Source organism: Barbatula barbatula, assembly GCF_947034865.1.
Source record: "Barbatula barbatula genome assembly, chromosome: 5".
Taxonomy (NCBI): domain Eukaryota; kingdom Metazoa; phylum Chordata; class Actinopteri; order Cypriniformes; family Nemacheilidae; genus Barbatula; species Barbatula barbatula.
In genome coordinates, this window is record NC_136769.1 from 7,967,574 (window position 1) to 7,980,570 (window position 12,997).

The window sequence follows — 12,997 nt, forward strand, 5'->3', positions numbered from 1 at the left end:
AATAAGGCTTGCAGTAAAAATGAACACAAATATATGCCATTTAGGTATAATACAAAGTAATAATTTTAAGTTTCCAAATGGATCACTGTATAATATTATGTCATAGACTGATCTCTAATGATTCACTGGTAGACATCCATGCGCTTACACAATCTCACAGAGAATGCCATTGTGATTGGTCAATTAAGTTACCAAATATGGTAACTTGCCCGATAAAGGGTTAAACAACAAGCAAAGATAAATATATTCAAATGAACAAACTGTAAATCTATTCACAAGGGAAGGTTAAATCGCTTATATAACTACTGCAACAAATGCCAAAACATTGAAACTTACAGTTTCTAGACCAAACAAAGAGTCATTGAGATCTACATACTGAAAAGATTATATAATGAAAGTTGATTACAACTACAAAAAATACAACAGCTGCACATTAAGCTTATCTTCCCTGCCTAAACTACATGCATGCGGCTTGAACATCTGCACCTAATATAGTTCGGATAAGAATGACCCTCAACTCTCCTGCAGAGTTCTGTTCCAACCATTAGTAACCAAAAGACCTCAATGAGCTTGTTCAGCATCGGCATTAAATAACCCTGGCATACACATTGATCTGCGTATGCCATCTGTATTATAAGTTCCACCGGTTCTACTTCGTGGGACAGCACAAACCTGGCATCACAGGGCTGTTCCTGATGGTGCATTCTAGACTATTACGGTCGGGCCATATGCTTCATGAACTGCATCTGCCAGAACGTAACAATAAATTGGATTATTAAAAGACCATTAGGAGCAGATTAAGTGCCACAGTCCATCACTACAGGAGACTGAAACACAGCATTCCTCTGGAAGTGCACTGAAGATGGTCTTATCACAGTTTTGTACTTTGGCCATCAATAACCTTCGATCAGGAAAATACGCCAAGTTTTATCCTGAATAAAAAGCGACACGTGGAATTACAATCAGTAGTTGGTCCAGATATACTTCAGCATTCGTTAGAGGACTGGCCTTGTATTTTGTTGGAGATGTTGGCCTTGAATTGATGAAGTTTTACATTTTAGAATCACCAGGAGAAGATCAACGCGCTGGCTTTACTACATGGAGCCACTATACACACAGGGGAGGACTTAAGTACGTACTGGTCCTACACTTCTCCATATTAAAGTACCTCATCTGGCACACAACTCAACCTGGGTTGGGCGGAGAGCCAGACGCTGTCAACAAGCGAGAACGGTGACAGCAGTGGAGAGTTGCCGATGGGAGGAGATAAGGAGAAGCAATTTGAGATCTGCTGAACAAATTAAAGGGGTTAAAGGGATAGTTCATCCAAAATGAAAATGATTACATCTCAACCTCATGTCTTTCCAAACCTGTATGACTTTTTTTCTTCTTCAGAACACAAAAGACAATGTTTTGAAGAATGTTGGGGAACCAAACCACTTTGGTCCCCACTGACTTCCATTGTCTGGACACAAAACCACTGAGACATTTCTCGAAATAATTTATTTTGTGTGCCACCGAAGAAAAAGTCACGTATTTTCTTTTTCAAAACTTCTAGTTCCATCTAGATGCTTCAAGATGCACAAAGCCTAGTTTTTAGTCCCACCACATGACATTTCCAACAGCAAAACAGTACAGGATCATCCAAGAACGATCCAAGTATATATCATAAGAAAAAAAAGACACACAGGCTTTGTGTGTACGTGAAGTTTCGTAAGGAACGAGCTGAGAAACCAATATTCAAAACCTAAAACCGGCATTCATCAGCACATATTACAATAAAACCTGTCACAGCTGGAGATACAAGCTACAGGCAAAGCACCGCCTGCGGTTTCTGCAAAGCCTTACATCATATTCAAACCACAAAGGGCACACGGGCCAGTGCTGCTATGAGCTTTTTGAGACTGTTAGTATTCCACTCACAGCGTTTGAGGGGTCTGGAGGCTAACCATCAATCGCCCCGCGACATGTGCTTTTTCTCCAGCACCAAGCTCTGGGTTATTCTGCAGCGCTCTGGAAGATGCGGGGCGTGCAGATCTAATTTACGGCAAATATATTCAGCAGAGGGAGACGCATTTGCATCGAGCTGAATGCCAAATAGCAAAAGTATGTAAAGAAAGCGTTACATAAAGATACCGGCAACTACGCAGGTGCTTCACATACACTGACACATACAATGTAAGAGAGACGTTACTGTACAACAAAATCTTGTGGAAAAATTCCAGTGTCAAGGTGAGATCAAAGACGTGTACAACAATACAGCTGAGATATAAAACAGACAAAGCCACAGGCATCACAACAAGAAGACTAAGATGCATTGTTTGGGAGACATCTTTGGTGAAAAAGCGTATTTGTGGCATGTGATGAAAGACAACAAAAATGCAAGTGTAATGAAGTTGAGAATTGGTTTGGACTATGTCTGAAACCTTATGGCAACCCTGTTTCTTTCTACCAAACGCAGAATGACTGTCAAATTGAACCGAATCTGCCTAGAAAGACCCAAACATTTGAATTCTGTTATTATTTATTCACCCTCATGTTGTTCAAAACCTGTACATGACTCTTTCTTCTGAGGAACACATAGTGTTAGTCAATGTGGGCCAGTGTTGTTTGGTTACCAACATTCTTCAAAATATCTTCTCTGCTGAAGAAAGGTTGAGTACAGTTCATGACGAAAGAATGTCCTTTTTAGGTAAACTATCTCTTTTATAAGTTATATAACTAAAATCTCCAGTACCACACAGCTGCCCACTGTACCAATCATTTCAAATGAGATCATTAGTTCACCGTGGCAATGAATCATAACTTCTCAAGTTTCTAATGCCACATGATTCTGTCATTTCTTGAACAGGAAAGTTCAAACGACTTTACATTTATTTAAACCTGTCACAGTAATGGCACCCTTAAGTGCACTGTAACGAAACTAAATTGCCTCCTGTAAAGCTTGCAGGGAAGCCAGAGACCCTGGAGAGAACATGACTCAGTCGGCCAATAGAGAGGCATGAATTTCGCCAAGTGATAAACCACAGTCATTCTGAGGGCTGTGAACGCCGACAGATTCCCAGGGCTATCTGGGAAGTGCTTGCTGCGCCTTTGATACAAATCTCACTCGGAGGTAAATAGCTGGTCTGTTAAGCGAGTCAAACTTTGCACAGAACTGAGATATCGAGAAGTGTGTGTGTGTGTGTGTGTGTGTGTGGTAAACAGAAGCCTGAGTTACCGCAAGCACACCATCATAGTCGCACAGCCACACTCCCTCGAAAAGCAAACAGCAAACACAGCTAACCGGACCCACACAAAACCCCCATCCATCAAACACAGCCGTGACTGTACTGTTCAGCTCTACCACAAAAACGCTGAAGGAATGTTCACAAAGATCTCCACATCTCTCTAGCTACAGAAACCCACTGGCATAACTGAGCTCTTAAATGGAGGAGAAAAAAAATAACAGAGTCAACAGACAGAATAAGGAGGTACTGTATGGTACACAGATTATCTTTAAACGCTCTACCACAGAAAAAACAAGCCTACAACCTAATTTCACATCAACAGCTTCTTTTGACCATTAAGATCTCTTCAATGAAAGCCTTGAGTCTATGAGCTCAAACACACACGCAGAAATCGCATGACACGCTCGCCCCACCCCTAACTTACTGATCGGCAAAGCGTATAAAATGCATAAAATTAATATTTAGACACATCTTAAAAAATGCAACAAGGTGTTGGGAGAAAGTGAAATGGTGTTCTGATGGATGCGCATATACGTGGACTGTTACAAACAATACAAGGAGCCATTTAAAGCATCCTGTCATATGCTTGTGGAGAAAACTCCAACTCAACTTACTGCTGTTTCGATTCTTGCGGTTGGATTTGCCGCCGAGCAGCATCTTCAGACTGTTCCTGAACATGGCTGCACAGTTCTGGTTCAGCTAGAGAGAAACCTGCAGAGAGAGAACAGGACCGAGTAAGACACAGGCAAACAAAACAGCCCTCTCAGGAATCTGGATTAATTTAAAAAAGCAGACAGACACCGAGAGATACAATAGATAGACAGACAGGTAGATAAATGCAGTATAAGGAGAGACAGGCAGATAGATACAGAAGACAGATATACAGAGTACACAGACGGAAAGACAGATAAATAATGATACAACAGATAGACAGTAGATATATACAGTAACCAACCAGAAAGAAAGATACACATTGGCCTAGGTACTGTAGACAGACACACACACACACACAAGCACAGACAGACAAGACACATACAAGCACACAGACAGACACATACTGTAGATACAATAGACAGCCAGGTAGACACAGTAATTGTGTAGTTTTGATAAGCAACCCTTAAAACAAGATTAATACCAATTCACAAAACCAAACCACTACATGATTTTTCTTTGTCTATCAAGCTGAGTGTGACAAAACAAAGAAAACGTGTGATGTCTTTGAAATACATCTATTGACGTTTACATCACACAAAGAGTTAGTGAGGTGATTTTTATGAGGAGCCGTTGAGGCCTTAATTATTAAAGTGACTCCTAAAAAACACTAGTGAAATAAAAATATTGATCAAGCTTCGTGAAATTTATTCATACGTATTACTGTAATACCTCATACGAATACTAGTGAAATAAAGCAATCAAGCTAAGTGAAATTCATTCATACGTATTACTGTAATACCTCCTACAAACACTAGTGAAATAAAAACACTGTTCGGACTTAGTGAAATTCATTCATACGTATTACTGTAATACCTCCTACAAACACTAGTGAAATAAAAACACTGTTCGGACTTAGTGAAATTCATTCATACGTATTACTGTAATACCTCCTACAAACACTAGTGAAATAAAAACACTGTTCGGACTTAGTGAAATTCATTCATACGTATTACTGTAATACCTCCTACAAACACTAGTGAAATAAAAACACTGTTCGGACTTAGTGAAATTCATTCATACGTATTACTGTAATACCTCCTACAAACACTAGTGAAATAAAAACACTGTTCGGACTTAGTGAAATTCATTCATACGTATTACTGTAATACCTCCTACAAACACTAGTGAAATAAAAACACTGTTCGGACTTAGTGAAATTCATTCATACGTATTACTGTAATACCTCCTACAAACACTAGTGAAATAAAAACACTGTTCGGACTTAGTGAAATTCATTCATACGTATTACTGAAATACCTCCTACAAACACTCGTGAAATAAAAACACTGTTCGGACTTAGTGAAATTCATTCATACGTATTACTGTAATACCTCCTACAAACACTAGTGAAATAAAAACACTGTTCGGACTTAGTGAAATTCATTCATACGTATTACTGTAATACCTCCTACAAACACTAGTGAAATAAAAACACTGTTCGGACTTAGTGAAATTCATTCATACGTATTACTGTAATACCTCCTACAAACACTAGTGAAATAAAAACACTGTTCGGACTTAGTGAAATTCATTCATACGTATTACTGTAATACCTCCTACAAACACTCGTGAAATAAAAACACTGTTCGGACTTAGTGAAATTCATTCATACGTATTACTGTAATACCTCCTACAAACACTCGTGAAATAAAAACACTGTTCGGACTTAGTGAAATTCATTCATACGTATTACTGTAATACCTCCTACAAACACTCGTGAAATAAAAACACTGTTCGGACTTAGTGAAATTCATTCATACGTATTACTGTAATACCTCCTACAAACACTAGTGAAATAAAAACACTGTTCGGACTTAGTGAAATTCATTCATACGTATTACTGTAATACCTCCTACAAACACTAGTGAAATAAAAACACTGTTCGGACTTAGTGAAATTCATTCATACGTATTACCTCCTACAAACACTAGTGAAATAATAAAAGCAATCGAGGCTTTACTTCCCTAGTGTTTGTAAGAGGTATTTCAGTAATACATATGAATGAATTTCACGAAGTTCCATCGATTTTTTTTATTTCACTAGTGTTTGTAAGAGTCACTGCAATAATTAAAGCCTAAACGGCTCCTCATAGATTTCTGAAGGCTGTGTGATTATACGTTTCAGGTACATAAAGCCTTGAGTCTGCTGGAACGCCGGAGTTTATAATGAGTTTCATTCGTGGGATTCGTCATTCTTCACTGGATTATTTTAAGACTCTCGACACCCACACTGCTCAGGGCTCACACCCCGATGCTGTTAATTACCGCTTCATGTATGAGCAGAGTGTGTGTGTGTGTGTTTATACAGTATGTGTGAAAGTGTGCACGATACACACTCTTTGTTCTACTGTTGCTTATCCAGACATTCATCTCTTTCTGCTATGCGACGCATTTGTATGAGCTCCACGGATGTCAATGGAATTACATTTTCGCCCTTTTCTCTGGTGGGTCTTTGTGCTGGTTGAAGAGAATTTAGATGGAGGACGGGAGAGCGCAAGACATCTGCATGTGTGTGTACATGAACAGAATAGAATATTAAATATGTATGAGAGGCACTCCAGGTGTATGAAACATAATTCAGGGGCAGGCGGGTCAGCATCAGTCTGAGGGTCCTTTAAATGTAACCTTGAGACAATAAATGATCATTTTAGATGCTTGAGGAAGAGTGTGAAATATAAAAAATATATTTTCGTATTTTCACACAGACAGAAAGACATTTACCATGTAGCTTAGTCGTAGAAACCTGGATAAATTGAAAATATAGTTGAAATATATAATTGTGATAAAGCTGTAATATAATAATAATAATAATATAATAATAAACAAAATAATACAAAAATAATCTCAAATAAAATGGCGAAAAATTAAATAAAATAAATCTAAAATAAAAGAATAAATTAAAATGTTTGTTTTCCTCAGGCAGATCTCAATTAAAATGGCCCAGATTTCATTTTAATGTTGTGATGCCTACATTTTTCAACAACTTTAATAATCTTGTATATGCGGATAAAATATAAACCATTTTATCAGCAAATACAAGAATTTGAATATTGGTCCAATAAAGACTACAGCTTTAGATCATTTGGCTAACAGAATAGATGCAAACGTGACTAAACAAATCTGGAAAAACTAGCTACAGTCTAATATGGATTCTGTCGTAGAAAGGCAAGGTTCAAGAGAGGTTAAAAGAAGAGAAGAAAAGGATGGATGTAGAGACAGAGTCATGTTACAGCTCTTGCATAAAGATGAGTGAGGTTCTGCAGGGTGACCTTATCCTGAGGCCGAGCTTCTGCAGAAGATGAGTAACAGAGAAGACGTAACTCACTGTAGCGAGATCTACTGCCGTTTTCTGAGCGAACCGTTCTTAACCATGAGAATGAGAAGACTAATGCTATTTCCCAAAGCAGTCTCTCACACTCGGACACACGACTTAATGAGAGCCTGATGTCTGTAAAAAAGCTGAGACGTGAAGTAATGAGAAACTCGGATTGAAAGTTGCGAGGGGTGATAATTTTATCTGCAATGCAGCAATGGAAAAATCTTTCAATCTCTTTCATAAGCATCATGAAAATATAAATGAATTTGTGCGATTGGTTTTGTGTCCATACAATAGAAGTGAATGGGGGCTAGTGCTGTTCGGGTACCAACTTTCTTCAAAAGATCTTCTTTTGTGTTCTGCTGAAGAACAATATTTGCTTATAATGTCTGTGGTGACAAAGATGTGTTGGGACCGAAAAAAAAGTGTTGCATTTGCTTTGTTTTGAACAAATAGTCTCAACCAAAAACAAATAAATCTTTAAATTTGCTCAAAATAGTGTTGTTTAAACCCACAAGCTGTCATCTAATGAAAGTGGTTGGGGACTGGGTGTCTAGCTCCTGAAAGAACCAAAAAGAACCACAAAATGTCCATAAAATAAGCCATTCGGATCGAAGTTTTTTAAAACAAGTATGTAAGTAGTGAAGTGTTTCTTAAACTGATCGATGGCTGAAGGTCGGCAAACAAACTCCCAAACACATGCCCACTGAGTCAAAGACACGTTTACCTTCATCGCCTTTGTTAAACCCGCTTAGCCAAGGGGAGGTGCATGTTATTGTCCAAATAAATTACTAGCATAACTTTAAACAACAGCACTGCTTACTGAACAACATTTCTGAAACACCTAAAGTCTGAATATGTCTGATTATAATTTACCCAGAAGCAATCAGATCAGCATTCAGAAACCAAGCTTCCTTATACCTTATGCAAACACATGCCATCCAAATAAAAAGATGAACATGCTCCGTCAACTACAAAATCTTCAAACAGGAGACAGTCAGTTAAGATACGGTTTATTTCATCAGAATCAAAGCAACCCAAGGCAGAAACCAAGGCTTCAATTCACTGCAAGAAATAAATAAACAAATTAAAACGACAAAGCACAGACAAGCTCTAAAGGTATCCCGCCACAAGTAATCAAGTTGAATCACGATGATGGCATCTTCCGGACTGATGGGTCGCAGCATGGGGTTTGTCATGTCGGCTGCAAAAATTCATGTCTGCTTGGGAGCCATGGCTTTTAAATCGACAGCCATTTTCTTTCTCCGCACTGTGGAGCGTTGCTATGATTTATGATGGAGGAGGCGAACGTTGGGTGCGCTTACCTCGTTTCCGTATGCAAGCAGCGATACATTTTCTTTATCTTTAATTTTAGCTGCATTCTTTTTCAAATGCAAGTTGCATGTAAAGCTGTTGTGAGCTTTGTGTTGTTTGTGGAAATTGCTAAAATAATGACTGGCTCCGAGCAGGTTTCCCAGACGCTTCCCTCCGGCATCCAATTGGTTTAAACAAACTGGATGTCTCACATTGAACTTGTCTGAGAAACATTCTGCTTGTTAAAGAGCCCAGGGCTGTCACAGAGTAAAAACTGTGATTTTTAAAGACACCTACTTCAGTCATATCTTTCAGGTAGGGGAAAAACATCTTATGCATACTATTAAAAAGTGTTTAGAGCAGTTTTAAAGACAAAATAAAGCACAAAGGGCAGTTCAACGATTAATCGTGATTAATCGCACCTCGTTTGTTTTTCCTAGAGCTGTCAAACGATTAATCCAGTACAGAATAAACATTTGTGTTTACATAATATATGTCTGTATATTATCATTTTTATTTGTAAACATAAAAAAACAAACATGGATATTTTTATGGCTCTCAGCATTTCTGAAGAGTAACACAGAAAGCAGGCATAGGGGGTTTCTCTGGATGTTTGGAACATCATTTGGCACCAGTTGCAACTGGCAATTTTTTTTTAAGAAAGACCTACATTTTGTTTTTCTAGATCTTGCCGATGCCTTAAGGCTAACACACTTAAAAGCCAACCCTTGATTCGGCAGGGGCAGAAAACGCAGGCCGCGCCATTATCCGTGGATTCAGGTCTGCCGAGTATTGCCAGGGATTGGGAAATGCAAGTTGATTTAAACCACAGACTTACTTTCCCCTTTGAAATCTCAGAGACCCACCTGTGGCCAGACATGGTTCTGTGGTCCAGCTCTAATAGGACAGTCATCATAGTTGAGTTGACTGTACCTTTGGAAAAGGCCATTAATGAAGCATTTGAAAGAAAGAATCTCATGTATGCTAACTTGGCAGCGGAGACTGAAGATCGGGGATGGACAAGTGTTCCCCGGTGGAAGTGGGCTGCTTAAAGGTCCAGTGTGTAATTCTTGGGATGATCTGTTGATAGAAATGCAATATAATACACATAGCTATGCCTTCAGAGGTGTTTAAAGAGACTTAGAGAGCACAATGAAGCTGTTTGTTTTAATTACTTTAGAATGAGCTATTTCTATCGACATACGTCACGGGTCCCATTGCATGTAGTTCGCCATGTTCTGTCAGCCGTCGTAGTGTTTCAAAGTGAGGTGGAGGGGTGGAGGGAGCCTCGCCGCACAATTTCACTGACTGGACCATTAGGACGTGGGGAACAAAGGAGAGGCCCAACGGACGGTAGTCAAAGAACTTGTCACTGTTGCTGAGAGAAGCAGACACTGGCTGTGGTTGAAACGGAAGGACACAATATGGACTGCCAAATGACCACGTAATAAAATGGTGTTGTGTGTTGCAATGTTATGTCATACGGCACCGGGAGCACAGAGCGTACATTAACGGTGCCAGTGGGGCTAGAACAGCCTTAGCCAACAATTTGGTATGTATGGTTGCGTTGAGGTATGATGGCACTGAGCTACAAGCAAAGCAAGTATTGTTGAGGCTGCAGCGACTAATCTGGATGAGGTAATTGACACCGGAATGGGGTTCAGAGGACAGGTCAAGTGGAGGATAATAAAGAACTGGCCCATGGTGCGGAAAGAAGAAGCCAATGACTTTGGTTGAGGCGAATGGACACAGCATGGGGTGCCAGATGACCTTGTAACAATGCAACACACAACAAGGTCAGATCAACCTGCTGTGGGCTTCCCTTGGCTGAGGGTGTCTTGTGATAAAGGGCCAAAACACCCAATGAGGCTGAGGTGTCATACAACCGTCGATGTGTCGCATTGATGGGAACCATACAAAAGGCATTATCAGCAACACCTCACCAAAAGGCATCTTTCACCCAGGACAATGGATGTGAACTCATGAGAAGGAAAGTTAAGTATAAATATGATATGATAATTTATCCCACCAAACACAGAGGATGCCTTCCTGACGAACCCAGTGAAACCTCAGACCTCCTTTCCTCTATTCATATTCTTGACTGCTCTCCCGTCATGCATAAGACATGGGGAATGTCCTAATGGGCAATTCAACTGTGCTGAAATAGTGGGAATATAACACCTAGTCCTATTAACCCTTTAGCAATCCTGTTAAATTTAGCAAAAATGCTTAAAAAAGACATGCCCAAAGTAAAGTGCATACTGTACTTGAAACATTTTGAGTATATGCATGGTTTTGGTATCTTTTGAAAGGTGAGACTCTGAAGTTTGTTTCTAAAGAGTCAGAATCACTGCAAATCTTACTGTTATTGAGTAATAGAATTTTAAACACACTGAAAGAGGGGAAAAAATATTCTGCCTACTTTTTAATTTTAAATAGTTGCCTGCATATGACTATAGTTGGGAGCTATTAGTTGGAAAACACATTGGGATCACAGCATGAAGCCTTACCAAGCTACTTTGATTACAATACCTTAGAAAATGTGTGTTTTTCACATGTTTATCTAAGTTTATGTCTAGGTGGCCTTCTAGAATGGCCACTTGGAGACTCCAAATGGCCCTTTGCCATTGACACATAAAATGCTGTTATTCTTGAATGCTTTTAATGTACAGTCATAATTCTGGGCTCTAATGAAAGGCTACTCTATTCCTTAGCAATTATTGACAGTGAATTTGGATGACACATAGTAACTGAAACTATACTTTGTGCAAATAAAGAGACTATAGACTAAGTGCTAGTGTAATAAAATCATTTGTAATATTAGAACAAACACACTCTAAATAAATGTATAAAAACCCAAACTATTTACAAATGTTATAATTACATTACAGGTTATTGGCAACATGCCACTCGTTATAACAATCACGGCTTGGCAAAAAGCACGAAGGCACCTCACATGAAGAACATTTTACAGGAGTCTTTGCATGGCAGTGCCTCAGACGGCCTCTGGTGCTGTCTCCACTGATATGCACAGGCTTGTGGTGTGCTCTGTGTGGAGTGGGGGATGGAGCGGGTATGTCAGCAGCCGCTGCCAGCTCTTCAATGAGTGTCTCCCTGAATGCCTTCTGGTACATTGTTCAACAACTTCTTCAAGTGAGAAGTTTTTCCAAATGTAAAACTCTTTACACGCTCAAACTCTTTCCTAGCAGCTTTTGCGCACGGTCACGAATCCCTGTTAGAATTTACGCACAGCCGCACACGTGTTTGCGCACGGACCTCTCTACTTACACTTTGAATGTTTCCCGTGAAGCTGCATATTTATCTTTTCGGAATTCTATTGGCTATCAGATACGCCCATCATTAGCAAACTCTGACGCGACAGGATCGATCTATTGTCAATCAAGTACAGGAGGGTCTCATCCTTCATCCTGGGCGCTCCTTGGCTATTGCTGCCTGTTGTCACCTCTTAGATGCACCTATTCGCTCAAATGAGGTGTCAATCAAAAGGGCAGAGTTCAGTGGCCATATTGACATAAAAACATCTGCAATGTTTACAAGTGAAGAGACGCTACACCACAAAACGCGTCGGAGATTTGATGGCTCTGTCGGCTTCTTGAAAATTATACTACCGTGTTCCTTGAAGTTTATAGACATATATGTGTTAGATTTACTGGATCATTTAGAGTATACCTATACCATTTTTGTTGGAATGTTATGGATCAGTGGACTACCAGGAGGCTTTATAGGAGAGTTTCTTCAGTTTTGTTGCTGCTTATTTGGTGGTTGGTTGTCTGACAAAGACTCTGATTGCATTGGCTGTGTTGATTGTATATTAAAATGGTTTACATCGTTCGAATCACAAGAATCTCAGCTTTGTAAAGATATGTGATATGTTTAGGTTTTGTTTTTCTAAGTTGTTGTATTTCCCGATGTTATCAAGCAAAACACGCAGTGTACCGCCGACGGCACAGCCGATTGATAACAGGTTAAGCGAATATATATCATTTCAATTATTGGTAAATATTTACAATTAGTCATTTAGCAGACGCTATCCAAAGCGACTCACAAAGGAGGTAAACAATGGAAGCAATGTGCAATATAAAACAAAAAGCATGTGCAATATAGCCTCTCATATAGCCTACCACAGTATACAATGCGAAGTTTTTTGTTATTTTCGATAGAAAGAGTAGAAAAGAGATAGAAGTCAGAACTGATCGGTCAGGCGCTGACTTAAGAGATGTGTTTTCAGTCGATTCTAAAAGACTGCTACAGAATCTGCTGATCTAGTGGCAGCGGGCAGATCATTTTTGGGGATGGCACTACAAGACGTTGATCGTTTGCAGAAACGGGTATTTATTTATATTTAATAAATATTTAAATGCATTTATGGTTTTATGTTAATAAATACAAAATGTATGTGCACA

The 12,997-nt window shown here is 39.3% G+C and overlaps 1 protein-coding gene across 1 annotated transcript in view; it reads right to left on the reverse strand.

Moving 5' to 3' along the window:
- The window catches only part of tanc2a (tetratricopeptide repeat, ankyrin repeat and coiled-coil containing 2a), a 104,967-nt gene that overhangs the window by 54,027 nt on the left and 37,943 nt on the right, over positions 1–12,997 (reverse strand). The window contains exon 3 of the mRNA XM_079456585.1: positions 3,845–3,941. Within this exon, the coding sequence (XP_079312711.1) occupies positions 3,845–3,908 (64 nt within the window). The 5' untranslated portion in view covers positions 3,909–3,941. The remainder of the gene's footprint in view (positions 1–3,844; positions 3,942–12,997) is intronic.